General features: G+C 53.0%; 1 protein-coding gene across 4 annotated transcripts in view; it reads left to right on the top strand.

The window, feature by feature from the left end:
- The window catches only part of ZZEF1 (zinc finger ZZ-type and EF-hand domain containing 1), a 104,859-nt gene that overhangs the window by 49,673 nt on the left and 29,248 nt on the right, over window positions 1–25,938 (top strand). For 2 of the 4 annotated variants that reach the window (XM_086685617.1, XM_086685616.1), the window contains exons 20-37: window positions 914–1,035; window positions 1,139–1,261; window positions 2,077–2,243; window positions 2,321–2,402; window positions 3,165–3,366; window positions 4,184–4,332; window positions 5,404–5,644; window positions 8,277–8,356; window positions 10,487–10,580; window positions 12,015–12,483; window positions 13,150–13,314; window positions 15,822–15,941; window positions 16,547–16,741; window positions 18,231–18,360; window positions 19,910–20,048; window positions 21,525–21,690; window positions 22,245–22,507; window positions 23,392–23,552. In XM_086685617.1, the coding sequence (XP_086541743.1) occupies window positions 914–1,035; window positions 1,139–1,261; window positions 2,077–2,243; window positions 2,321–2,402; window positions 3,165–3,366; window positions 4,184–4,332; window positions 5,404–5,644; window positions 8,277–8,356; window positions 10,487–10,580; window positions 12,015–12,483; window positions 13,150–13,314; window positions 15,822–15,941; window positions 16,547–16,741; window positions 18,231–18,360; window positions 19,910–20,048; window positions 21,525–21,690; window positions 22,245–22,507; window positions 23,392–23,552 (3,068 nt within the window). The remainder of the gene's footprint in view (window positions 1–913; window positions 1,036–1,138; window positions 1,262–2,076; window positions 2,244–2,320; window positions 2,403–3,164; window positions 3,367–4,183; window positions 4,333–5,403; window positions 5,645–8,276; window positions 8,357–10,486; window positions 10,581–12,014; window positions 12,484–13,149; window positions 13,315–15,821; window positions 15,942–16,546; window positions 16,742–18,230; window positions 18,361–19,909; window positions 20,049–21,524; window positions 21,691–22,244; window positions 22,508–23,391; window positions 23,553–25,938) is intronic. The other 2 variants (XM_025920364.2, XM_086685618.1) reach the window with 1 other exon arrangement.

Below are 25,938 nucleotides of genomic sequence, written 5' to 3'. Positions count from 1 at the left end.
TGTGGTAGTATGCCTAAGTGGGTTAAAAAAATTTTTTTTTTTAATGTTTATTCATTTTTGAGAGAAACAGAGACAGAGCATGAATGGTGGGGGGAGGGGGGTGTGGAGGGCAGAGAGAGAGGGAGACACAGAATCTGAAGCAGGCTCCAGCTCCAAGATGTCAGCACAGAGCCGGGTGCGGGACTCAAACCCATGAACTGCGAGATCATGACCCGAGCTAAATTCGGATGCTCAACCGAGTGAGCCACCCAGGCGCCCTGCCTACGTGTTTTTTGTTGCAGGATCAGATCATTTCACAGCCTAAACATTGCTCCTGGATGTGCAGCACTCTTCAATAGAGTCTGTCATGTCCATTTTAATCAAGTTATCCAAAAAAGAAAATCCTGAATTTTTAGAATCTAAGGTATATGTGAGCCCTGCTGTGGTCTTTGCAGATACCGAAAATCCTCAAACTCATGTCCTGTAAACTCACAGAGAATTAATTACATGACAGCCAACGGGTTCTGAGAACTGCGGGTGTGGAAAATATGGCTCTCTTACATTTGGTCTCAGCATTGTGACAAAACTGCTGATGGAGTAGAGTCCTGGGGCCACCGAGCAAAGGGAGAGGCAGCCTGGCGGCCGGGTCGGTCAGCCAGTAACCCTTCACTCACACAGGTGCTGTCTCCACCTTGTCAAAAAGTAGTAAAGACAAAAAAAAAAAAAAAAAAAATTAACTCACTTTAAAAGTGATCTTTCTTGAGATTGGCACTGCTTTTCCTTCCCAGAGGGAAACATAGTGGTCTCGTGGTCTTTCTGACGTGGAATCCCCCTACAGCATCTGTGACCCTCTCCAGCTCTGTCCTTGAAGACGACTAAGCAAGTGACGTTTCTACCGTGTATAGTATTAATTACTGTCTTTATGTTTTGGTAGATGTGGCACAGTTTCTGGCGAGCTTGAGAGTGATTTTGGAATCCCTTTTGTCACAGTATAGTGGAAAGACCCTTGTAGAGAAATTGTGTAATTCGGTGTTTTCCATGGCAGCTCGTCAACTGGTAAGAACGGTGACAGCCTTTGTGAAGCAGGAGGGGTCGGTGGCCCGCAGCCCTGGGCAGAGTCTGAGGCAGGCGCCCAGTGCTTTGTTAATCTTCCTTTTAGGTCATCTTTCTCCTGGACTTCTGCACTCTGGACATTTCGCACTGTGTGCTCCTGAGAGAGTTCAGCACGCTCCCGGAACTGTTGAAGCAGCTGTGCAGTGACCCTGAAGGAGGGCCAAATACGGTAATTCGAGTGGGCATTTGAGCCCCTCTGCGTCCCCTCTTGAGAGTGATATGATACTGTTGAACGAAACCTACATCATGCACATCTACATGAACAGACTGCCTCTGGGAGGACCCCGCCCCGAGTTCTCTCGCTGGTTTGCTAACAAGGATAAAGGGTGGCCCCAGTTGGTCTGGCCTGATCAGCGTCAGAAAGGAAGCTATACGTAGGTCAATTTCCTTTCCTAGCACATGAACTTACACAAAAGCCGTGTAAGTAAAAACCAGATTGAAGTCTAGAAGAGAGAACGTATGTCGAAAGGCAAATTCGATGGTTGGGTATTTAAAAGAATTTTCTCCCTCCTTAACCTTACAGGACACAAAGATTTTTCACTATCTTCTTTGAGTCTCAAAAGAACTCTGTGGAAATAGAAAGGGCATGTATCATAAAGCCTACTTTCAAGGTGAAAAGGCAAAGACGAAAACACAGGGAGGGAGAAGAGGAGATGAGCTCAGGTTTGCCAAGGTCCCAAATTCGGTGTTTTTTTCCCACTGGAAATTCAAGTGGGTAGTGAGTGGTCTCCAGGAAACAGCTCTGCCCCAGCCAGAAAACAGAAGCTAATCACGGAAGCACTGTAGTGCCCTAAAAACCACTGCTCGGGGAGACGCGTGGTGACCGGGGTGCGCAGATGGAACATCGGGATACTTTGAGTCCGTGCGGCAGTTTGTGTCGGCTGTCCAGGCCGTCTGCCCGGGTGCTAACGCGGAAGCCCCGTTGCCTGCGTGTCTGGACACGAAGTGATGGACGCTCTCTTGCTTGCTTGTTCGTTTGTGCAGCTCGATGTGGAGCCTTGGCCACAGGAGCGTCCGGTGGTGTTACACACGTGGACGAAGGAGTCTGCACACAACTATGAGAACAACTGCCACGAGGTGTCCGTCTTTGTTAGCCCGGGCGCAACCTGTTTTGAGGTGGAATTTGATGAGCGGTGTGAGACTGAGAAGCGGTAAGACGCTCATGCTTCCCCCTAGCGGAAACGCTTAACGTGAGCGAGGGCAGGTAACAGCGATTCTGCCTTCACAGGTACGATTATCTGGAATTTACCGACGCTAGAGGTGGAAAGACACGCTATGACACCAAAGTCGGCACTGACAAGTGGCCCAAGGTGAGTGGTGCTCCCAGGAGGAGGTGGCATGTGCACTTCTGCACCGAGCCTCTGCCGTTGGCAGCCCGTGGGGGGAAGGGCGGCTGGGTGTTGAAGGGAAGTGTTGGTCACGCTCTCGTAAAAGGGAGGGCTGGTGTCAGAGTTCACAAACGACAGCCGGTCCTCTGTTTTGTAGATAAAGGTATCTCGGAACGTGGCCTCGCCCCCGTTGGTTCACGTGTCGTTTCTAGCTGCTTTGGTGCTGCAGTGTAGAGTTGAGTGGTCGCGGCAGAGACCACACGGCCCCAGAGGTCTAATAATTTACTGTCTGGCTCTTCACAGGAAACTTGCCAATCCCTGGTGTGTGTCACATTGTCCGGTGTGAACGGGGAGTTGGGATCCTCAGCGTGCAAGGGCCAGTGGGTCCCGGAAGGCCCGGAGCATGTGGGGAGAGCCAGGAGGGCCCCACCGCGGTGGGGCCCGCACGACCTCTGGCGCGGGGTTTCCTCTCCGCTGTCAGTGGTCTTGGCAGGGAGCGGAGGGACGCACAAGCACCGTTTCTGGCCAAGATGGGCGTCCGGGGTTTAGAGAGCCTCACTAGGTGCAGGGGTGAATTTTCCGTTCCAGTCGTTGCGTTGTTCGTTTCTCCTTCATCACCTCGGTGGGCGTGGCAAGATAGAATGGCGAGAATACAGACTGGCTTTGGATTTAGATTTTTGAGTCTTGGAGAACGTGCTTGGTACTGAAGTGGCGCTTTCTCGTGGCTTCTGTGTTTCTCTCTAGAAAGTGACCTTTAAGGCCGGCCCGCGGCTCCAGTTCCTCTTTCACTCTGACAGCAGTAACAATGAGTGGGGCTACAAGTTCACAGTCACGGCCTACGGTCTGCCCGACGTGGCCGTGTCGTGGGCGTCGGATTTACAACTGCTTGTTTCCCGGCTGCTGGGACGCCTCGCTGCCCAGTGCATGGCGCTCAAGTCTACGCACAGTGAGTCCGTGGGGGAGGGCCAGGTGGTGCCCTGTCACAGGGCCCTCTAGACCAAACCGGAGTAAACCCAGTGTCCACTGGGTGTTATTTCCGTAGTTTCTTGACGTGGACTTTGGAGCCTGTCACAGAGGGCACATGGGGCACGGGGCAGGTGTTCAGCAACATTGCTGTTGTTTTTTTCGTTCTTGTTAGTGAAATCTGGAAGCCAGAAATAGAATAAGCTTTATATCCTTTAACCACATGAGTGTTTTTGTTAAATATGGGAATGTGGATTTTGGTGTAAGGTGATTTTTCAGCTTAGTTATTAAATGCATCTAAGAAACAATAATTGTAGAATAAAACTTCCTCATGTATTTCATTTCTATTTCACTTTTTGAGGCTTTCCGATTGTAAAAGTAGAATGTCATAGAAATTGCATAATGGGAAAATCAAGGAGAAAAGCCATTCCTAGTGGGGAAAAGTATTAACATTTTAATATATTTCCACCCAGTCTTTTTTTACATCTGCTCATAAGCACACAAGGGTGCGTGTTTAATTCTCATTTTTTTTGCAAACCAAAGCTTACACCTTGTGAGCATTTCCCTTGTCACTAAACACCTGTGCCCGGTCTCCAGCAGTGCCCCGGAGCTGAGGCTGTGGCACAGGATGGGTTCGCGGTGGGGAGGGGTGTTTATCAAGTGCCGCAGTCATGTCGTGGTAACTGCGTGGATCCCTTGCTCATCTTCGAGCACCCAGTGGTTAAAACCTCCTTTTGGGCAGTTGACAGACTCTCGGTGTCGCCGGGAGAACAGAGCTCTCACGAGCCTTCTCTTTCCAGAGTTAGGGGGCGACGTGGCCGTGCCCCCGGCAAAAATGGCGGCGGTCCTGAACTCTCCACTGTGGAAACCGGTCTTCCGGCATCAGCTATGTCTGGAGCTGGGATTAGCAGCCAGCTGGCCCACTAGCCCGCGCCAGGATAGTAAGGAGGTATTTACTGTCCTGGCGTCTTTCTACCTGCAGTGGATTCCGCTCGCTCACCGTCGCCGCTTTGAATCACGAACGCCTGTGTTTGCGTCCCCCCCACTCCCCCACCCCCCGCCAGCTGTTAGCCCCTGGAAGGCAGGGTCCACCCCTAGTTCACCTGGTGTCCACACTGCACGCTCGGTGGGTGGTGGGTGTTCTGACACGGCGAGGGAGTGACCCCAGCCGAGTGGCGTAGGTGCTCAGGAAGGCTCTCTTCTCGGAGCTGCTGAACCGGCCCGTTGAGTCCGCCGCTGGTGCCCACTGAGTCAGACGGAGTGAACGATTCGTGTTGCACTCTTGTCCGTGAACAGCGGCGCTCGTGGTATTTCATCAACTAAACAAGTTTGCCTCTCGTCCCCCTTCCGTCGCCCTGCCCTCTGTCCCTGCACTACCTCTTGTCCCTCCCTCCCCCAAGTCACTCGGAGGTTAGCGGAGGGTCCAGGGCCTCTCCCCCGCCATCCTCTCTCTGTAGATGTGGCTTTTTAGCTGCGGCATCATCTTATCGTCCCTTGTCATCCCACTGCCGAGCACCAGTAATGGCTCCCAGTGCCCACAGGGTGAAGTCCGAACTCCTCGGTATGACGGTCGAGGCTCTATCCCATCTCCTTTCACCTCGCCACTCTGCCCTTTTCACCCCCACCCACCGCCCAGCCCCGGGTGAGACTTAAGGCCAGGTCAGTCTCGCCGCTGACTCTTAACTCCGGCTCAGTCTTCAGGGTCTGGCCCAAAGCTCACTCCCTCCCAGAGGCTCTTCTTCGTGACGTCAGCCGCCCCGGGGGCTCTGTCCGGTGGGCTCTCAGCACTGGGCATCCCTCCCTGGCATTTGGTGCTCGATAACCTTTTGCTCTGTGGTGGCGCTGGGGTTCACGCCCTCACCGTCTCCCTACGTTTACCCTGGTTTTCAACCCGTGTACCTGTGTGGTTTCCCCAGAGCACCCCGTGTTTTGTCCTTCTCCTCTGGCCCGGCAGGTGCTCGCCGAACCGTACCCCTCGAACGGCTGCGCTCACCGGGACCCGTTGTTGTTGTTGTTCCAGGTCACGTGCATCCCCGAGGATCCCTGCCGCCGTCTCCTTCTTGAGTTTGTACAGGCAGACCCTGCCCAGAGCTGCTGTGGGCCACTGTCAGAACTGTGCAAGGGACTCATACAGGCATGTAGAAAACAGGCCCCAAAGACAGATAGAGTTGCTGGTTCCACTATTGATCAAGCTGTGAACGCCACCTTTGCTGCTCTGGTGTGTCGTACTCCAGACTTATATGAGAAGCTGCAGAAATATGGTAACTTATACTACAGGGAATATTTCTCATCCGAAGGCCAGTTGCTAAGTTTTAAGAAAGCCTATCTTAAGTGAAAATTTTAAAATATTTTCAAATATGAACGTGTTTCTACCACCGTAGACTTCGTCTCATTAAGTCCTACTCTGCCGGTCAAGAGATTCGTGACCAGTTTATAGTCAGTGGATTGTCGTGCGTGGCAAGTGGCCTTGAGTTTCCTAATCGACAGGTCACTTCTTTCTCCACAAATCTCACGGAAAACTGCCAGCAAGTTTAATGGGAGGAAACCCTGACTTGGGTTTAGTCTCAGGCAAAACTGTAAACTGGGGGCCGGTGGCTCTGGCCTTCCGAGAGATGCCGGTTACGCCCGGACCCGTTGAGGTCATTCAGTGTGCTGGTAATCAGGGACGGGAGCGGAGGTGTCCACTCGCACCTGCACACAGAGCTCCTGTAGCGTTGGCCCTGCTCAGCCTCGTCTGCGGGCAGCATGCTCCTTGCCGTCGTGTGCACCTGTGTCCACTGTGCGTGCAGCTTGCGGCCTCATAATAATCTCTCTCCTCATCGTCTTTCAAGGGAAGAACATCTCACACTCTCCCTAAAGACGACATGGGGTGTCCCCGAGCACTTCTGTGGCGCAGATGAAACGAGCGGGGGTGGGTGGTTTCTCCCATCTGAGCAGGTCATTGACGGCTGCTGGTACCACGATCACCGCGAGGGTCACTGCTGCCCTTTTTGCCCGGTTCTTTGGAGCTCACTTTGCAGAGTTTATTTCCTGATTTCTAAAACATCTCCGTTAATCCCTCCTTCTTCAATTCTTAACTATTTCCTTTAAGAAGCTGCTCAAGTAAACAAAATCTACATGGAGGCACGCGTGATTTATGAAAACAGCCATCCCATGGAAGAGTGTATCTCTGCTAGGGGGTGGCGATGTGTCCTGTCAGGTCTTGAGGCAAAAATCCAGTGTATGTTTTCACAATCAAATTATAGTAAGAGAGCTGGACCGTCTCAGTAGATGGACAAAAGCCTTGTGAGTTAACAGCTAGGAAGCAGGAACACCTGGCTGGTTTTGTCGGTAGAGCCTGCGACTCTTGACATCGAGGTCGTGAGTTCAAGCCCCACGTTGGGAGTGGGGTCTACTTAAAGTAACAATTAAAAAAAAAAACCAACAAACCCTGAGAAACAAAATTTTTGGCTGGTTGCCAGTTCCCTAGCTCTTTTTCAGATTGTGTTCAGATATCACATATCTTATTTCAGGAGAGAAACACACAGTCTGATGTGGGAACTTGAAACACTTTGCCGAATATAGGCTGTTCCCAGGATACCTGCCACTCGGGCTTTGGAGGCACCGTTGGAGGCCCTCAGTTCCTCAGGGCTGTTCACAGGTCCTATGGGATGGGCTACTTTAAGGGTGGCCCTTGTCTAGATCACTTGGTCACCTTTGTGCAAAAGTTGGTCAATCTTTCGCACTAGAAATATATGGCAGGAGTCTTTCACCTAGACGGTAAACTACGTGAGGGCAGGGTCCAGGTCTGCGTTCGTCAGCATTGTGTCCCCAGGGCCTGGTATAGAGCCCGGCACATCCTGCATGTTCAGAAAGTTGTCCTCACATCATATGTCCGCTTGCCAGAAAGCATCATGCTGTTCTGACACATTCTCCTTGTGTTTTTACAAGACAAGAAAGAAGCAGGGCTCATAGGTCTTTCTTTTAAACAAACAACTTTTTTGTTATGTTTCTGATTATAAGAATAATATCCATGTAGGAACTTAAAAAGTACAGAAAAGCTTAAAATAACGATCAATTATAATCTTATCAGTTCAAGAACAAGTCTATTAACATATTTCTGCATATCTACCTGGCCTTACGGTATATATGTACCTACGTGCACACTGTGTTTTAAATACGTATGTTCTTTATAAATAATTTTGTTTACACTGTTTCAAAGCTGACCTTTTTTTTTTTAATTTTTTTTTCAACGTTTTTTTTTTTTTTATTTATTTTTGGGACAGAGCGAGACAGAGCATGAATGGGGGAGGGGCAGAGAGAGAGGGAGACACAGAATCGCAAACAGGCTCCAGGCTCCGAGCCATCAGCCCAGAGCCTGACGCGGGGCTCGAACTCCCGGACCGCGAGATCGTGACCTGGCTGAAGTCGGACGCTTAACTGACTGCGCCACCCAGGCGCCCCCAAAGCTGACCTTTTTTACTTAATTTATACCGTGAACCTTTTTCATGTCAATAATAATAATTATTATTTTTTAATAACTATTTTTTATCCACTTTTAATACTTTATTTTACTTTTAATATTTTTGATAATTTACTCTCATATTTTTACTTTAAATATTTTACCCCGTTTAATAGTGTGTCCGTTTCAGATGTTGTTCACTTGAAAAGGGTTAGTTTGAAGTAACACAGAGAACCCATTCCAGGTATTTGTGGCTTAACTGATCTTTATTACGCCCAAGTGTCTTCCTGCCCGCAATGTGTGTGCCTCAGGGAAAAGACTCTGTGTTAGTAGTGTTAGGAAGTTTAGAAACTGATTTGTGCATAAATTTGATTTGGTCGCATCATAAACTGATTTGGTCGCAGTAGTGAATTGAGCTAACTGAGCGCCCTCTCCTTATCTCCTCTCCCCAGTAAAAAGTGGGGGCCACACAGCCCTGAGCGAGGAGTTTGCACAGGTGTACTATTTGGCAGATGGGATTCGGATATGGATGGTAAGATTTTCCTTGCATGGGATCTTTATGTATTTTGAGTTTTTCCCACCATGGTTTCGTTGTCATTAAGGTGTAACAGCCCTCTTCTCAAGAGCATAACCTTAGGAATTTTTTAAAAACTTAAGTTCAGTGACAACACGAAATGCTGTAAAATAATTTAGAACCCTTGAGATCGTAGTGTGGTGAGCGCGAAGGATGTTCAGAGGAAACAGGGTGCGTGTGGGGGGCTGTCACCCCAAAGGCCACTCTGCGGGACCTCGTGGACCAGGTGGAAAAGCACTGTGGTAGATACGGGACAACCACGCAGGGCTTTCAGTGGGGGAAAGGCCACTGTCAAAGGGGGGCCCTTTCTGCATGGTAGAAAAGTGGTTCCGTAGTAACCGTTCGTTGGTGACAGCCATGAACTGGAGGAACAAAATGTGCACCGGTAGGAGGACGGACAGCGAGACCGTGTGTTACCTGGCTGCCTCAGCCACGCTGCAGTGTGAGACGGTCACGTACGGCTGTGCCGCGGTGAGAGTGAGTGAGGCGAGCCACGTGTGTCAGCTCACACACGGGTGACGAGCAGAAACCAGTCCGAGAGGGAGGTCTGAGTGCGCTCCACCTCACGTTAAGTTGACACGCAGCCCGGGTCTGTGGCGCGTAGTGCAGATGCACAGGAATGGCGAACGCCGTGCTCGGGAGATCATTTTTCTCAGGCGTGGAGAGGGACCCTACATGTTATCATTGTTTATGTGTTCACAGTCGTCTTAAACGCTGTGTAGTGATTGGGAGGAATCCTGAAATCGTGGAGGAGGGGATGGACAAGGAGACGGAGTGCAGGAGACTGACCGTGGTCCCTAGGTAAACGTGACAGCTGCTCCAGGGGTAGGATGGTCAGGCTCCGTGGCCGCTGTTGAGGGGTGCACAGTGGTGTGGCGTCCAGGACCGTTCCCGCGCTCCTGCCTTGGTGACTTGCTGGGCGCTGGAAGCATTGACCAGACGGGGGAAAGCGCTGGAAGCGTTGACCGGACAGGGGAAAGCGCTGGAAGCGTTGACCGGACGGGGGAAAGTGGCCTTGGGTCTTTGGGAGTAGGGGGTGAGTTCAGACTGGGACGTGCTGAGGATGAGAACATACGGGTTATCAGAGACGCCTGGCGGTAGGGTTCATTAAACGTTTAAGAATCTCACTGGTGCTTCACGGAAACGTCAAAAGAGGGATGACGATAGCTTCACGCCATCGGGGATGTTTTTTTAAGGTGTGAGTTTACCCGGGAACAGAGAGGCCTGACCAGGATCCATAGCGATCGGAGCATACACACCAGATGGATAGATAGATGGGGACCAAACGGACAGATTCTCAGAAGAAACTGAGAGGTCCTGCTCTCAGAACGGTGAGAGGAGGGCCAGAGCAGCGCTGGCAGAGGAGACGGGGCAGGCAGTGGCAGTCGTTGAGGACAGCGTGTCCGACACAGGCTCGTTCCACAGGCGGCTCAGGTGAAAGGGTTTGGCAGTGGACGAGGCACAAGGTAGGCCACGCTTCTGGTCTAGCGCAGCACAGACTGCCGATAGCTGGACAAGACGCCAGCCTCCTTCCCCAGACCTTGGCCTCTCGGGCGGCACGGACGGCCTGCCGCCTGGGCTGTGCGCACCATGGCTCCCGCTGTGTGACCACCGCCCCCTGCCCGGCAGGCTCGGTATCGCTTACGAGCGTCCCCTCACGCAGACAGAGGGGAGGCGAACTTTTGGTCCAACTTCAGCAGACTGGAGGTGTAACCCTAGCAAGACCCTTCGCTTCTCTAGACCTCTGCTGCCTTAGCGGCGCTTGGTCAGCTGTGGGTAACGGCCCCCCCAGCTCCAGTGTTCACGGTTTTCGAGCAATAGGGTTGGGGTAAAACCCCCTCCAAACAGTGCATAGTTGAAAAGAAAGCAGTGTTGCACATACACCTGCAGACGCATCCATCTTTCAAAGTCTGGCTTCCTCCCAGGACAAACAAAAGCAACTCAGTCCCGTGTCCTCGGTGGCCGCACGGTGATGGCGCGGGTCTCCGTGGCATCAGTGCTGCTGGGTGTGTTTGAAGCGGCGTGCTGTGGCTGTTCTGGCAGCCTGGCCCGCACAGTGTGGTCATGTGGCCCCACCTCTCCCCCCAGCTAGAGATGAAGCAGAAGTCCCTGATGAGCCTGGGGAGCGAGGCAGAAGGAAGGCACGGGTCCGAGGCTGCCGAGCTGAACCCCGAGAGCCTGGGTGAGTGCGCCACTCAGCCTTCTGTCTGCGTGGCCTAGGGAACCGGTGACCCGTCTTCCGGGTTGTTCCAGTTGAAGGTGTGTTGACCTGGGGAAAGTAGGAGGACAGGAGCTACATGTAGTTTCCAAGGATGGTCACAGAGAGAAAAGTGCCAGAGGAGTCATTGTCCATCTTTTCAATTTTGTTTTCCAACATTTATTTATTTGAGAGAGACAGAGCATGAGCAGGGGAGGGGCAGAGAGAGAGACACACACAGAATCCGAGGCAGGCTCCGGGCTCCGAGCCGTCAGCACAGAGCCCGGCGCGGGGGGCTCGAACCCACGAACCGCGAGATCATCGCCTGAGCCGAAGTCGGACGCTTAACCGACTGAACCACCCGGGCGCCCCAGGAGTAATTGTTTATTAATATGACCCAAATGCTGAATCTTTCTGATCACTTCTCTTAGGAGAGAGACGTCAGGTGTTTCTGAGCTACATCTTGTTAATGCGTTCAAAGTGTGCTCTCACTGAGTGTTCAGTAGATTAAGGAATTACCTGCTAATTTCTTAGCGATATCATGGTCAGTTTAAAAACTCTTACTACTTTAAGCACCTGGGTGGCTTAGTCGGTTAAGTATCCGACTTCGGCACAGATCATGATCCCCGGTTCTTGGGTTCAAACCTCGCATCCAGCCCTGTGCCAACAGCTTGCTCAGAGCCTTGGAGCCTGCTTCGGATTCTGTCTCCTTCTCTCTCTGTCCCTCCCCTGCTCTCTGACTCTCAAAAATAAATAAATGTTTAAAAAAATTTTTTTTAAATAAAATCTCTTTTATTTTAGAGAAATGTGTTGAAGCATTTAGATGAAATAGTGTGATATTGTGGTCTGCATGGAAATAATCCAGGGAGGCAGCGGCTAGCGAGATGAGACTGGCCTTGGGCTGGCGTTAGGGGTGTACAGTGGCGTCCTTATACTCTTCTCTCTGCATGTTAGAAAACATCCACGATAAAAGTTTTTTTAAAAAAATTTTTAATGTTTATTTACTTTTGAGAGAGAGAGAGAGAGAGAGGGAGAGAGACAGTGTGAGCAGGGGAGGGGCAGAGAGAGAGAATCCGAAGCAGGCTCCAGGCTCCGAGCTGTTAGCACAGAGCCTGACGCGGGGCTCGAACCCACGAGCTGGGAGATTGAGACCTGATGTGAAGTCGGACGCTCAACTGACTGAGCCACCCAGGCGCCCCAATAAAACTTCTTTTTAAGTGTGATGACAGTGCTGGGGAGATTGTGACTTGTACAGTGAGACAAAGGTTTGTTTTCTTCAGTAGATGTGTATATCCCTGTGGTAACCGAGGTATTTCTCGTCTTAAATTACAGAGTTTATATAGATTATTTTCTCTCCAGAAGTAAGCAGTAAGTTTAGTTTTGACTTTTTTCACTACCTTCCTTGCTGTTTGCATTTAGCGAAAGAGTGTATTCAGAAGAGTCTCCTGTTGCTAAGATTTTTGCCCACGGGAGTGAGTTCAGAAGAAAGCCGTGACAAGTTGGCGGCCACAGATGACGTGGATCACCTGCAGTCACGCGACAGGCGCCCGAGGACGAGCTCTGTGGTGGAGGAGCATTTCCAGGCCTCGCTGTCTCCCGTGGAAGCGGCCACACCTGCCGTGAGGGACGGGGGTCCTGGCTCGGAAGCGCAGCCACACCTGCCCCCCGGCAGCGGCCCCCCTGCCTCAGAGGTGCCCCCTGCCGCCCCTGAGGAGCCCTCGTCACCTTCCGCTCCCACCCGGCGGCCTCCCTTCACCCGAGGGCGACTCCGGCTGCTCTCCTTCCGGTCAGTGGAGGAGGCCAGACCGGCGCCCACAGTGAAAGAGAAATACCCCCTGCTGAGGGATGTCCTGGACTTCATCAAGGACCAGTCCCTCTCCCACGAGAGGTGAGCCGGGCAGCGCCTTCCCAGCACCTTCTCTTTTCGAGCTGTAGGCACCCGGGCTGGTCAGAGGCTTGAGGTTCATGTGAAGGCAGGCAAGTTAATACTTGAAAGAGAGATTGAGATTTGTTCTAGAATGTTCAATGAAAACTCGGGTGATTATTTTTTTTTCTTTTAGAGGTGTATCTTGTCATTTCAGATTTGCACGTTACACTGTATGAAAATTGCACCTCAGTAATGTCCTGCTAGGGTGAAAAGAAACATTTGTTATGGTGGCTGTCGTTTATAGATGTGTCTTTTTTAATTCTGGGAGAAACTTAGGATTTGATACTTTCTGACAGAATTATATACCTGTGGACCTACATCTCTGGAAGTATTGCATTTGCATGTTTTAATTTCCCCGTCCTGAGAGTTAAAACTTTGTCTCTGTGGGGCAGTAAAGAACCCAACGTTCCTTTTTGATGACTGAATTTGTTAGTCTGGGCTGTGGGGCTTCTGGACAGTTGGCGGGAGCCGCTTCGTGTTGCTGCTGGGCAGTGACTAAAAGTAGCCAAGAGGTGCTGGTCCCCCTCCTGAGTGACCTTTCTGACGCCCTCACAGCAGTCCGTCCGTGTTGTTAACATGCCCCCGCTTGAGCTCTCTCGGTGCCCCTGACTTGGGTTCTGTGTTCAGTGTTGTGAAGGTTCTCTCCTGGAGGAAAGCCCAAGCGCAGAGCGTCCTCGAAGTCCTGAGGATAGTTCAGTACTGCACGGAGTCCCTCGGGCAGCCGCACTGCTTCCAGCCGCCGTGCATTCTCTTCCTGCTGGAACTTCTGACCTGCCAGAAAGAGTTTACCAAGTAAGTCCAGAGTCCATACCTGCAAGGAACACAGGCAGGGGTAGTTTTAAAGAAACCCTGATTGTCTTCTTTAATCAGTAACTCGTATTTCCGTGGAGGATGCAAATGTATGTTTTTGGTCAGTTCTCTCATCCTGTGGAGAAAGGGGTTCTATCCTTTTAGCGAGTAAATACCAGATACGAGTTCGCTCCTCCTGATGAGTTTATCAGCTGTATTTGACCAGACAGTGAGGATTGTATTCCCTCGTACCCGTGCTCATCAGTCAGCTCCTGGAAGCTGTGAGCTGACTTTAGTTTTCTTCTACAGTAAGGACACGAAGTGTTTCACAAGGTTGTTCTCATAGCTCAGTCAGTATTTCCTGAGCACTATGCCGGGCGCTGTTCTAGGTGATGTATGTGCAGGCAGGCAGGATTCTTGTTCTGATGGAGCTTGTATTTTATGGAGGAGAGACAGACAATAACAGAAGTCCATCCATCCATCCATTCGTCTATGTAATCTGCCCGTCCTGGACAGTGATACACAGTAATCCGGTGAAGCTGCTGTCGTGTAGGTGGGGTGGTCAGGGAGCAGGCTGAGAAGACGGCCTGTGAACCGAGAGCTCAGGTTGAACTCAGGGAAAAGCACCGAAGGCCGAAGGAACAGGGCAGAGGCCTTAGGGCAGGGGCTTAGCCCGAGGAACAGAACGAAAGCCAGCGTGCCTGAGTGAGGGAGGATCGGAGGAGACCCGCTCAGGAAATCAGGCAGGGCTCAGGTGATGTACATCTTTGTAGGGCATGATTTAAGGTGTTTGGGTTTCATACTGAGTCGTAGATGGGGGACCCCAAGCCCGGGAGGAGCATACTGGCGTTTGCGTTTATGAAAGACCCTTCTGGCTGCTCTCTGGGAAAGCGTGGGCAGAAGCGAAGTAGTTGGTGGATGGTGATGCGCTTTCCTGAGGGGAAGAGAATGGAAAAACAGATCGGGGAGAAGACCAAAGTTGTTTGGTGTGTGTGGTTTGAGCTGCCTCTTTCACATCCAAATACAGATATCCAGGCAGTAAGGGTAAGGGTCTGACGTTCTGCAAAGAAGCCAGGGTTAGGGACAGAGTCTCAGCATATAGGTGGTCTTTAAAGCCGTGAGACCGGATGGCCAAGAAAGAGGGCAGAGGTGGACAAGAGCGGGCTCAGGACCGAGCATGAAGGTCATCTCTTTATTCAGAGCTGAGGAAGAGGGGTCAGCTGAGGAGATCAGGAAGGAGTGGCCATCAGGAGCGAACACTGGGGGTGGTGGGTCATAGAAGCTGAGAGAAGAATGTGTCGTACGCTGATGTGGGAGGTTGCACCACGTGAAAACACACTGGGTCTGCTGCAGTCTCGTCGGGGCCATGGGGCCGAAAGCACAGGCGCACCGGGTTGAGAGGAAAATGGGGCGTGTAAAACGGAGGGAGAGACCACAGACAATCATTTCGAGAACTTTGGCCTCAAAGAGGAGCAGAGGACAGGGGCAGAAATGCAGGGGAAATGGGATCACCGGAGGGTTTTTAAGAGGTGTCAGAGCGTGTCGTATGCTGGCGGGAGAGCATCAGTTTGAGGCGCACTTGATGCACGGCAGGTACCGCGTGACTCCAAGGGGTCGGCTTGCACAGAGCCCAGGAGGCCGTCTGTGGCTGCGGCGGGAGTCACAGCATGGATGGAGGCACAGAGACGGGGGACGCCCGTGTGACCTTTCGGTTTTTAAACAAAACGGCAGAGTCATCAGCTAAACATGAAGGGTTGGGAGGAGTGGCGGCCATTTAAGGAGAGGCAGGAGGGGTTGAAGGTAACACCAAGTGAGAAAGGCAGGCTGACTGCCTGAGAGCTTTGAGCGCTTGTTTGAGAGGTGCCTCTTCCAGCGACACTGTGCTGTGCGGTGCTGGCGCCGGCGTAGGGTTCCCAGGCGAGTGTACGGTGAGGGGCGTGGGGTCTCAGCTGGGTCTGCGGCCCAGAGAAGGGAGGCGTGGGTGGCAGTGGGCACGAAGTGACGTCCTGGGTCATCAGGGAGGAGTAGGTCCTGTGGTGTGTAGGGCTCCTTGGGGCTGAAGTCGCTGCTGTGGGGGTCGGGTCGCAGAGAGGGTGGGCAGGCTGCTCTCAGGTGAGGGTCTCAGAGGTGATGCCATCACCGTGGTGGCAAGGGTCAAGGTGGAATCTGTGAGGGGAGGCGAGGGTGGGTGTGGCTGATGAGGGCAGAGTACTTAACCCAGAACCCGAGACCCTCAGTGGTGGTGGCCAGCCATCAGTTGGGGGCAGGTTTATATTAAGAGAGAGAGAGAAACGATTGCCGCCCCTCACTCCTGGCGCCAGCCCCCCGGCCCCCCCATCCCCCACCCGTGACCCTGCTTTGCCGTTGCTCCCAGCGACTGCACTTGTGCTCAGGTCCCCGGCCAGTTTGTGCGGGCGCCGCGTCTTGGCTCTTTTTCCTGTAAGGAATCACAATTACTAAGTAAGCGATGGCTTGGCAATCAGGTGATCAGTGTTTTCCTCTGTTTCTAGTTATTTTGGACACTTGGAGGGCTGTGGCGCAGACCTGCACAAAGAGATTCGAGACACTTACTACCAGTTTGTTCTATTTTTGGTCAAAGCGGTTAAAGGATTCAGCAGCATAAACGACAGGTACTGTATAACTGCGCCATTTCCAGAGAAAGCGTTCTTCCTACTTTTTCTGATTTTAGAAGAAATACGTGTTCGGTGTTGAAAATATGGAACCATTGAGCTCATTGCCAACCTACTGTATACTCTGTCCCAGCTTCTTTTCTGTGTGGTGTGAGCGTTTTCAAGGGGATGGTTCTCGGTCCATGTAGGGATTTCCAACCTGTCATTTGAGTTTCAGATGTATTAGGTGCAGTCTTAGAATTTGAGTAGAGAGCCCTTCCCCAGGCGCCTCCACAGTAGGTGCTTCAGACAGAAACCTCGAATCAAACGGTCTCCCTCTCCTCCTACGCTGACCGACCTGGGCTAATTCGGGACTGGCCCCCATCTTGCTGTTTATCGGGAGGTGATCTTTACGGCTCCGTCCTTGGCCGTAAAACGCCCCCTGAGGTAGGCCTGGCAGGGCAGACGCCTCACTTCGTGCTTCTGGAGCCCTTGCTGAGCTGTGCTTTGACGAGGGCTTGTGTGGGGTGTGTGCAGTTTGGAAGGACCAGCCGTCCCGTCTGCTCTCCACCTGCAGACACAGCGGGTCGTGACTTGCATTGTCTTGTCCCCCTGGCGATGGACAGCGTCCACAAATTGCACCGTCATGGGCTCTCTAGGTCCCTGCTGCCTGCCTTGTCCTGTGTGCAGACAGCCCTGCTTCATCTTCTGGACATGGGCTGGGAACCTGGCGACCTCGCTTTCTTTGTGGACATTCAGCTACCAGATCTCCTCATGAAAATGACACAAGAGAACATAAGTGTCCACGACAGTGTGATCAGGTACGAACCCGGTCCTGCGTCTGCGGCTCCTCGAGCGGATCGTGAGTACTGGGGTCGCAGCTGGGTTCCTCTGCGTAGGCTCCTCCCTGTGTAGTGTCCTGGCTCGGGCACAGACCAGCCGGGTGACTTTGAGCAGGTACTCGGAGCCCGCTCTGCCTCAGTTCCCTCCTCCTCCCGCCTGGAGATAATAATGGTACCTACCTCCCAGGATTGTTGTGAAGGGCAGGTGAGTTCTGTTTCTCAGGGGTGAGAACAGGGTCTGGTGCGAGGAAGCGTATGTGAGTTGGTGGTGGGGGATTGGGAGCTTGGAGGACAAGGACCCTCCGCATTTTTGGACACCCTGGTACCGCTTGTGGAATCAGAGAACCCTTTTCTCTATTCTTTGGTTATGTGCATATAGGGTTTTAGCCACTCTACCCTCTTGCGTATTGTAAAGACTTAGTTTATGAGAAAAAAAATAGTATGCGGATTTTCTTTCCTTTCCACTTTTAATGTCTCCTCCCTGCTCAAGTCCACTTACCCAGGAGCCAGTCGTGTCTGTAGAAAAGACAGAACAAAACGAGAGAAGGAAGGCAAGGGGAGAGGCTTCGCTTTGTCAGACATTCTGGGGAAGGAGGTGGCGCAACAGCCATCTCCTCGTTCCCCAGAGCCTGGCGTCGCCCTCTGTGAGGGGACGCAGCCGGGGTGGGGGTGAGGGGGTCAGCCAAGTAGTCCCACCCCCCCACCCTGCCACTTCCCTCCGTGCCCCGCCCAGAGTGGAGTCTGTTGTGTTCGCATTTAGCGGCGAGCAAATCCCCTTGTATGTAAAATTCTGGTGCTAAAACAAACTACGAACTGAAGTTATGGAAATCTGTAATTTTTTTTATCTAAAAGGAGCCCATGGGAGTATCTATATGAAATTCTTCTTTGAAAGGAGAAAACTGAGGGGCGCCTGGGTGGCTCAGCTGGTTAAGCCTCCGATTTCGATTTCGGCTCAGGTCATAATCTCACAGCCCCTGAGTTCGAGCCCCGCGTCGGGCTCTGTGCCGACAGCCGGGAGCCTGGAGTTGCTTCGGATTCTGTGTGTCCCTCTCTCTCTGCCCCGACCCCGCTCACGCTCTGTCTGTCTCTGTCAAAAATAAGTAAACGTTAAGAAAAAATGTCACGAAACGAGGACACTGAGCAGAGCGGAGTGTGGTGCCAGGGCCTCAGAGCAGCTGATGGGAGAGCCAGAGCCCGGGTCTCCCGCCTGCCTCTCTTGCTGGAGCTGAAAAAGTTCGCTATGGCTCCAGTGCCTGGCACAGAATAGGGTCACCACGAACGGCTCGCAGGTGCACTTGTGCCCTGGGGGCACACCTTTCAGGCTCCGGCTCCTCACCCACTGTCGTCCGTTCCTTCTCACTGCTATGTACCTCTCGGCAATCTGGCGGTCCTGGGACGTCTTCGCTCGGCAGCGTGAAGGGGCCAGTCTGCTCCCCAGCGTGCTTTTCTCTCTGTGTCCTTCTTGCAGCCAGTGGAGTGAAGACGATGAGCTTGCTGATGCCAAGCAGAACTCAGAATGGATGGACGAGTGTCAGGATGGCATGTTTGAGGCCTGGTATGAAAAAATAGCCCAGGAAGACCCAGAGAAGCAGAGGAAAGTAAGACCTCTCAACTGGAGTAATCTGAAGTGATTTGCTGGGAGTTTGGAGAGGAGAGTCTGCCCGGGGGGTGCCCGCCGGCCGGCTCCCGAGGGTCCCGGTGGTACAGCCTGAGGGGCCCCGAAGCCCGGATTGACCTCCCTCCGAGTGCAGCTCCCTCCTGGAGAACCGGACTCCCAGAGTGTGGGCTCGCGAGGGGCCCACGTCTTCCTCCCTCCACCGAGAGAAGTGCTGAAAGCCCTGGGCCCCGGTGTCCTCGGGCAGCACACCCTCTTCCTGTAGGCAGGTGACGTAGGGAGCCACGTCGCAGTCGTGGGCCGCCCGGCAAGCTTGGGAGCAGCCGAGCGCCCAGTCAGAGTTCCGTGGTCTAGACGCGCGGAGGCACCGGGCTCCGACAGCCTGCCGTGTCTGTCTCCGCGTTCACTGCCACACTGTGCCAGGCATCTCCTGCCTCAGATTCGATCATTTTCTCAGGATCGCGTGCCTACTGTGTGCCAGTTAACGGTGGTCACGTAGCACCTTTGCGGTGCTCAGGTGGGGCACGCCCACGTGGCCTCGGCGAGTTTTCTCTCTCCCGTGGTAGTGTCTTACCGAGAGCCATCAGTAGCTCTAAGGTGGTGTGGCTTGTGTGCTCTGATTTACTTAGTGATTTACTTTCTGCTCTCCAGGCGGTCCTGAGGCCTGCCGCTCCTTTCCAGTAAAACCGGTGCTTTTGCTCATGCCGCGGTGCCCCTGCCTCCCCGCCCCCCGTGGAAGGTTTCCCTTTCACGCGCCTGCAAACAGCGCGTCCTCGGCAGTGTTTCCTGTTTCTCTGACGCTGCTCCGTCCAACCAAGTACCCAAGCTAGAAATCTGGATGCTGTCCTTGACCTCTCCCTTCCGCAGCCCCACGTCCAGTCTGTCCCCAAGGTGCCGCACCTCGGCCTCCCTAGCGTCTGTCAGGCCTGCCCGCCTTTCACCGCCCTTGTGTCACGGAGCTGCTTTGACAGCCACTCCCGTGGCCAGTCTGCCGGACTGTGGTCTTGCCTCTTGCAGTCCATCCCCAACTCGGTAGCCAGAGGAACTTTTAGGAAGCTCAGAGATCGTTCCTCCACCTGCTTCCCCCCGCGTTTTACCGCCTTTTACACTCAGGTACTGGATTACTGACAGTCTTATGAACCACCGTCCCGCTGTCTCATTCCCTCCTGTAGAACTTGCTACTGATGGTGTTTGTCATGCCTGCCACGCTCACCCCCGCCCAGCTGACACCCGTTTGTCCCTCAGGTCTCAGCCGAGGACTCACCTCCTTTGAAAACCCTTCACGCCCTTCCCAACGGCCGCTGATACCCCCTGCAGGGTTCTCTCGGCCCCTGACTTTGCCCGTCGGGGCTATCGTCAGTCTGTATCGTCACCAGAGGGGGTTCCTGAGTAGACGGCGGTCCCTCCCTCTTCTCTCCCTGGCACCTGCTGCAGGGCGGAGCGCTCGCGAACCTCTCCCGGGACGACTGGGTTAATGGGCAGCGGCCACGTTGGGAAGTCCATCGGCTAACTGCGTTGCCTTCACCTTACAGATGCACATGTTCATTGCCCGCTACTCCGAGCTGCTGCACGTGGACATCTCCTGCGACGGGTGTGACGAGATCGCGCCCTGGCACCGCTACCGGTGTCTGCAGTGCAGCGACATGGATCTCTGCACGACCTGCTTCCTAGGTACGCGCCGCGGTCCGAGCAGGCCGTGCCCAGAAGTGGTAGTCGTGCTGTTTTCCGTGACCGGGTCGGTTTTTCTCACTCCCCTTGTGCTGAATAGAAAGACTGCCCGGGGTGTGCTCTGACTGGTTGGCAGATAGGAGTCTCATCTCCTGGGTGAATGAGAAGCTCCAGAGCTGTGGCCTGACGGGCTTCCGGCTTCTGTCAAGCTGGGTGTAGTCGCTCAGTAAGCACACAGGACCCACGAATGCACAGTCAGCTGAGTCTGCAGAACATTACTTTTCTCTCCGAATCATGCAGCGTGTCCAAGTGGTCGAGTACACAGAATCAGACCTCAGAAATCCTTGAATATGCCTGATGTGCAGGTGCTGAGGGAAAGCACATTGACATTCGTGGGCATCTGAGTGCTCTGTCCCAGAAGGTATAGCCCCGTCCTGGGAAGCGGCTACGGTTTTAGCAGGAGCTAAACGGGACATGCCTACAGAATACATATCCCAGGACACGAATGCTGAGTTCCTGATGAGTGACCGAGTGTTCTGGAAAAGTTCAGAGGTCATAGTAATCGGTGTTGCAGGGGAGGCTCGTGAGGAAGTGTGAATTGTGGGTTGTGACTTCGTCTCTGAAGAAAGTCAGAGCTGGGCGATGTGAAGGTGGTGCATCACTGCCCAAAGCAGAGCAAGTCTGGAGACAGAGGAGTGAGCACCTGTAGTGTGTCTAGAGTCTTTCCAGCTGAGTGACGGACCGAGGCAGGCGAGGCCCAGGCTGGGGCCCTGGGGTCATTGGCTGGCGTGTTGGAACAAACCTACAGACAGTGGGGTGTTGACACAATCAGATCTCTCCTGGAGGGAGGTGGCTCCGGCCTTATAGGAGTTTCCCTTGGGGACTCGGTCTCAGCAATGACCAAGGGTTGTTGCCTGGACCAGCTTCGTGGTGGCGGGAGCAGTAAGGGGTCAGATGTGAGGAGCGGTGAACAGGGTGTGCGATGGGGCACGGACACCCACGGAATGCGAACGCTGTTTCTCACTCACAGGGTTTGAGATTGTGGGGTCTTTTTCCCTGTGTGATTCTGGAACGAAAAAGTGAGAGCACAGACCCGAACACTTCTCAGTGCTTGTTAAGGGGAATACACAGTAGATGCTTCATGTTTGTCAGAGGAGGGGGTCACACGGGAGACAGCTCGCAGATGGGTACGTGGTCTCGTTTCTGCCAGGTGGTGGTCACAATGGGAATTTGTAATACACTCGATCAGGCTCTGTGTGGCACTGGGAAAGGGGGGATTGATCCGTGGTACCATGGCTGAGAAGTTCTGTGCTGAGCGTACTGTTGATGTGCTCGGAGCCACTGGGCGGAACAGCCTGGTGACTCCTGACATCCTGAGCGGTAACTCGGCAGAGCCCTGCTTCTAGATCGGTTTGTGTTTGGAAACTAGCCCTTGTAAGAGCCCTTTGCCTGATCCGCCTCCCGCGGCTGTTTCCCCAGGTGGGGTGAAGCCCGAGGGCCACGGAGATGACCACGAGATGGTCAGCATGGAGTTTACCTGTGACCAGTGCCAGGGTTTGATCATCGGCCGGAGGATGAATTGCAATGTGTGTGATGACTTCGATCTTTGCTACGGGTGCTATGCGGCGAAGAAATACTCCTATGGGTATGCCTCCTTTTTTTCTTTAACAGATTTCAAACGTGCCTACGAGTAAAGAGACCAGTACGCTGAATCCCCCACATACCCATTACCCAGATTTAACAGTTAGGGAGATTTTGCTATGTGTGCTTAGCTTATTCCTTTTTGTTCTTTGTTAAAGTATTTTAAAACAAATCACTGATCTTAAATTATTTCCTTCATTCATACTCCACATCCATTCTAAAAATTATAAACATTTTTTCACGTTACCAAAATGATATCACACTTTGCAAATGTCACAAAAGGAATGCTACATCAGCTAGTTTGCCTGGAGAGTCTTTTGCCAGGGAGGGGGTGAGGGGGTGTGAAATCCTGAAAGGGTATCACAGTGTTTGTGTTGGTTCATTTTCCTGGGGAGAGGGCTCGTACCTGTCTTTATACTTTCAGTCAGCACGGCCTTAGAGGTCACAACGCCCAGCAGTGACCCCCGCTGAGGGGGGTGCACGCACCCCCGCTGAGGCCCTGTTTCTCGATTCGAGCCTCACAGAGGCCCGTAGGCCGTAATTGTGTCTTCTTTGCAGCCATCTGCCCACCCACAGTGTCACGGCTCATCCGATGGTGACCATCCGGATCAGCGACCGGCAGAGGCTCATCCAGCCTTACATCCACAACTACGCCTGGCTGCTCTTCGCCGCGCTGGCTCTCTATAGCACCCACCTGGCCAGCGCAGAGGACGCGGGCAGTGAGAGGCTGGATTCCCGGGCCCGCAGCAGCGCCGCGGCCCTGCACAGCCAGTGCATGCAGCTTGTGGGGGACTGTCTGATGAAGGCTCACCAGGGAAAAGGTGATTGTCGCTCGTGCACCGAAACCAGACCAGCTCCCAGCCGCTTGTGCAGGAAAAGCCTCACTAGCAGTGAAATGCCGTGCTCGGTTAGAGGCAACCCAATCCACTTTTGCACGGGAGACGCTCACCCTGGTGTGGAGCTCATTCCAGACTCTCACATGCGTTTGAGGAAGATTGTCACATTAAAACGCACTTAGTGCCTCTAAAATATTTACACGAAGTTGAAAAAAAAAAAAAAGACACAAAAGCTACCAGTTGAAACTCGTACTGTCTGTGGATGAAGTATCTAGTGTTTGGATCTGCCAGACTTAACTTTGCCAAAGGAATAGTTTTTAGCCCGGAGCACACATCCGCTTCACGCGACTGCGTTCTAGATGAGAGCACTTTGTAATTAAAGTCGTTCGCCTCATAAAATCTCTAGACGATTCTGACTTGACTGCAGAGTGCTAAGGAGAACATAGCGTGAATGTTACTTCTGACATGTTCTGGTCCTTTCACAGTAAGGGACTCCCTCTTCTAGAAAACGCTGAGGACATCAGACCTGTGTTGGGTGGCAGGGGGGCAACACCAGTGCTTTGGAGCCGTCTTGTTACCTGTTTGCCGGTGGGAGTTTAGAAATCTAATTGTGTGGGGCAGTGGTTTCCTGGGTAGACAGTCCTGTTGTGTCTCCAGTCTTCTGCTGTTAGTGAAGCACAGGCCTTCGTCACTGTTTAGGCTTTTGGTGCCTGAGGTCAGGTGTGGGTGCCGGAGAGCTTCGTGCTCTGGTTTGCTCTGTGGAGAGCCCGGCCGTCTACTTCCATAGAGGAGCAGTGACTGTTGGCGCCTGCGGGAATTAACCCTTGTTGTAAAATGTGTAACCATTCCCTTATTTGTTCCCCTCGTAGGTCTGAAAGCCCTAGCTCTTCTCGGGGTACTGCCAGATGGTGACGCTAGTCCTCAAAGTCAGGCCCCGCCCGTCGCTGTGCCCGCCCACACACCGGAGGAGGAGAGAGCGGTCCGGGTCGCTGAGGGCCCGTCACACACTGGCCCTTCTCCGCACGACACTGTACGTCACAGTTCGTTACTGTGCACCATGTCGGGTCGAGAGGGGGAGCCATTCTGAGTGGGGAGCAGAACAGAGAGGTTAAGGCCGCAGACGCTCTTGACCTGGGTGTCCCGGGTTCCGGCCCCCGCCCTGTCCGATCCTGGGCATGTTACCACCACGTGTCCTCCACTTTCTCGTCTGTGAAGCGGGGTGAGAATAGTAATACCTGCTTCCTAGGGTTGTTCTGAGCATTTGCACACATGACACGGTGAGCTGATGTGCGTAAAGTGCTGGAAACTGTGTTCACAGTACATTCTGTGTCAGTGTTAACGGCTCCTGTCGCCTGCTCTGGCGGGGTCCCGAGGCCGGAAGGTTATGCACCGAAAGGGACTTGTTCCTGCCCGTGGCGAGCCCTGTGCATAGGAAGCGGTGTTCACAGTCGGCCCGCAGGCAGGGAACACGATGTGCTCTCTGTGTGCCAGGTAGACACAGTGGTTCGCGAACGTCTGTCTAAGTAGAGGGGAAGGCTTTCTGGACTCACTTGGAGCCAGTGATTGCAATCTGAAGGATGGTTTTGTGGAAAAGCACCGCATACCTTCTGTGATGCTGCCTCCAAAGCTTGAGTTGGTGCCGGGAGTGCCCTTGACTTTGCCTCGGGAGCTGCTCATGTTTCTGTCCTCTCTGTCATGCTCACCAATTCAGGGATCCCCCGTTTGATGGTTGTGGCTCACCGTGATCCCATTGTCCTTTAGAGGAAGACGAAAGTAAAGATGGCTGGTGAAAACTTGAGAGTTTTGTCAGCTTCACTCAGCCAGGGAGCCAGCACAAGACAGGCGACACAAGCTTCCGACCAGTCTCTGACGTGCTGACGTTCTGACCACAAAACTCTGGACGGCATGTCAACCACCCACAGATGGTGGTGGGGCAGAGAGGACGTTGTCAGCAGGGATAGCCTCCACCCTGAGCCTGGGGCAGTTATGTCTTCCTGTGAGCTCCTGGCATCTCAGGACAGGCTGCCTTGAGCTCTCTGCTCCCTGTGTATCCTCCTGTTCCTTTATTTGCATCAGAATGGCCTAGATGAATTTTTTTTATTCAGTGGATTAAACGCTGTTATTTTGGGGGAACCTAGCCAGCTCAGTCCGTAGAGCGTGTGATCATTGATCTCAGGGTTGTATATTCAAGCCCCACGTTGGGTGTAGAGCTTACTTAAAAATAAAATCTAGGGGCGCCTGGGTGGCTCAGTCGGTTGGGCAGCCGACCCAAGCCGAATGGGTTTCCAGCCGCAGCCTGCACACTTACTACTGTGCGGCTGGTGTGCGTTACTCAGCGTCGCCGTGCTTCGGTTTCTGTCTGTGAGACGCAGGCACACAACGGTGCTCACCCACAATGCCACCCTGCAGGTAAGGGCGCGAATACGGGCCGGGCGCGACGGGCTCTACTCCCACACAGTAGTCACTACACCTCAGTGCTGCTGTGGTGACATGGAGACTATTTGTTGGGAGTGCAAGCTGGTGGAGCCGCTCTGGAGCGCAATACGGAGGCTCCTCAAAAAGTTCAAAGCAGGGGCGCCCGGGTGGCTCCGTCGGTTGGGCGTCCGACTTCGGCTCACGTCATGATCCCACAGTCTGTGGGTTCGAGCCCCGCGTCGGGCTCTGGGCTGACAGCTCGGAGCCTGGAGCCTGCTTCGGAGTCTGTGTCTCCCTCTGTCTCTCTCTACCCCTTCCCTGCTTGCTCTCTGTCTCTGTCTCTCTCTCTCTCTCTCTCTCTTTCTTTATCTCTCTCTGAAATAATAAACATTAAAAAAATTTTAAATAAAATAAAATGTATGAAATATATTACTTTTCATTACACGTCTTGATGCTCAGATTGTCCCATGTTTGGCCCGTGGAAGCGCCTTCCTGCTGGCCTCTCTATCCTTCTGATGTGTCTTTTTCTTTGAGCACTTCCTTAATTTTTGTTGCAGAAAGGTGTTTCAGGCTCTTCTTAGAGGCTTTCCCTGGCCCAGGGGAAAAGGCCTAAGGAAACACCGGTCGAGGGCTGTCATCCTACCGATCTAGGCAGCTCACTGCCTGACTCTTGAGCCCAGGAAAGCCTCGCGGCTCCAGCAAGAGCCCCCTTAACAAGGCTCCTTGCCAAAATAAAAATCTCAGAAATGTAAGCTCAGTGTTCTAGAAGGACACTTTCTTTTTTTCTTTTTCCCCAGAGAAGGACTTTCTGTAAGTGGCTTCTAAAAGCTAAGTAGGATGGGGGCACCTGAGTGGCTCGGATGGTTAAGCATCCGACTCTTGACTTCAGCTCAGGTCATGATCTCACGGTTCGTGAGATTGAGGCCTGAGTCAGATTCTGCTGATGGCGTGGAGTCTGGGATTCGGCCTTCTTCCCTCTCTGACCACCACCCCCCCCACAC

Source organism: Puma concolor, chromosome E1, assembly GCF_028749965.1.
Source record: "Puma concolor isolate L17-30 chromosome E1, mPumCon1.1.hap2, whole genome shotgun sequence".
Classification (NCBI taxonomy): Eukaryota; Metazoa; Chordata; class Mammalia; order Carnivora; family Felidae; genus Puma; species Puma concolor.
This window is presented reverse-complemented; position numbering and strand designations above follow the sequence as displayed.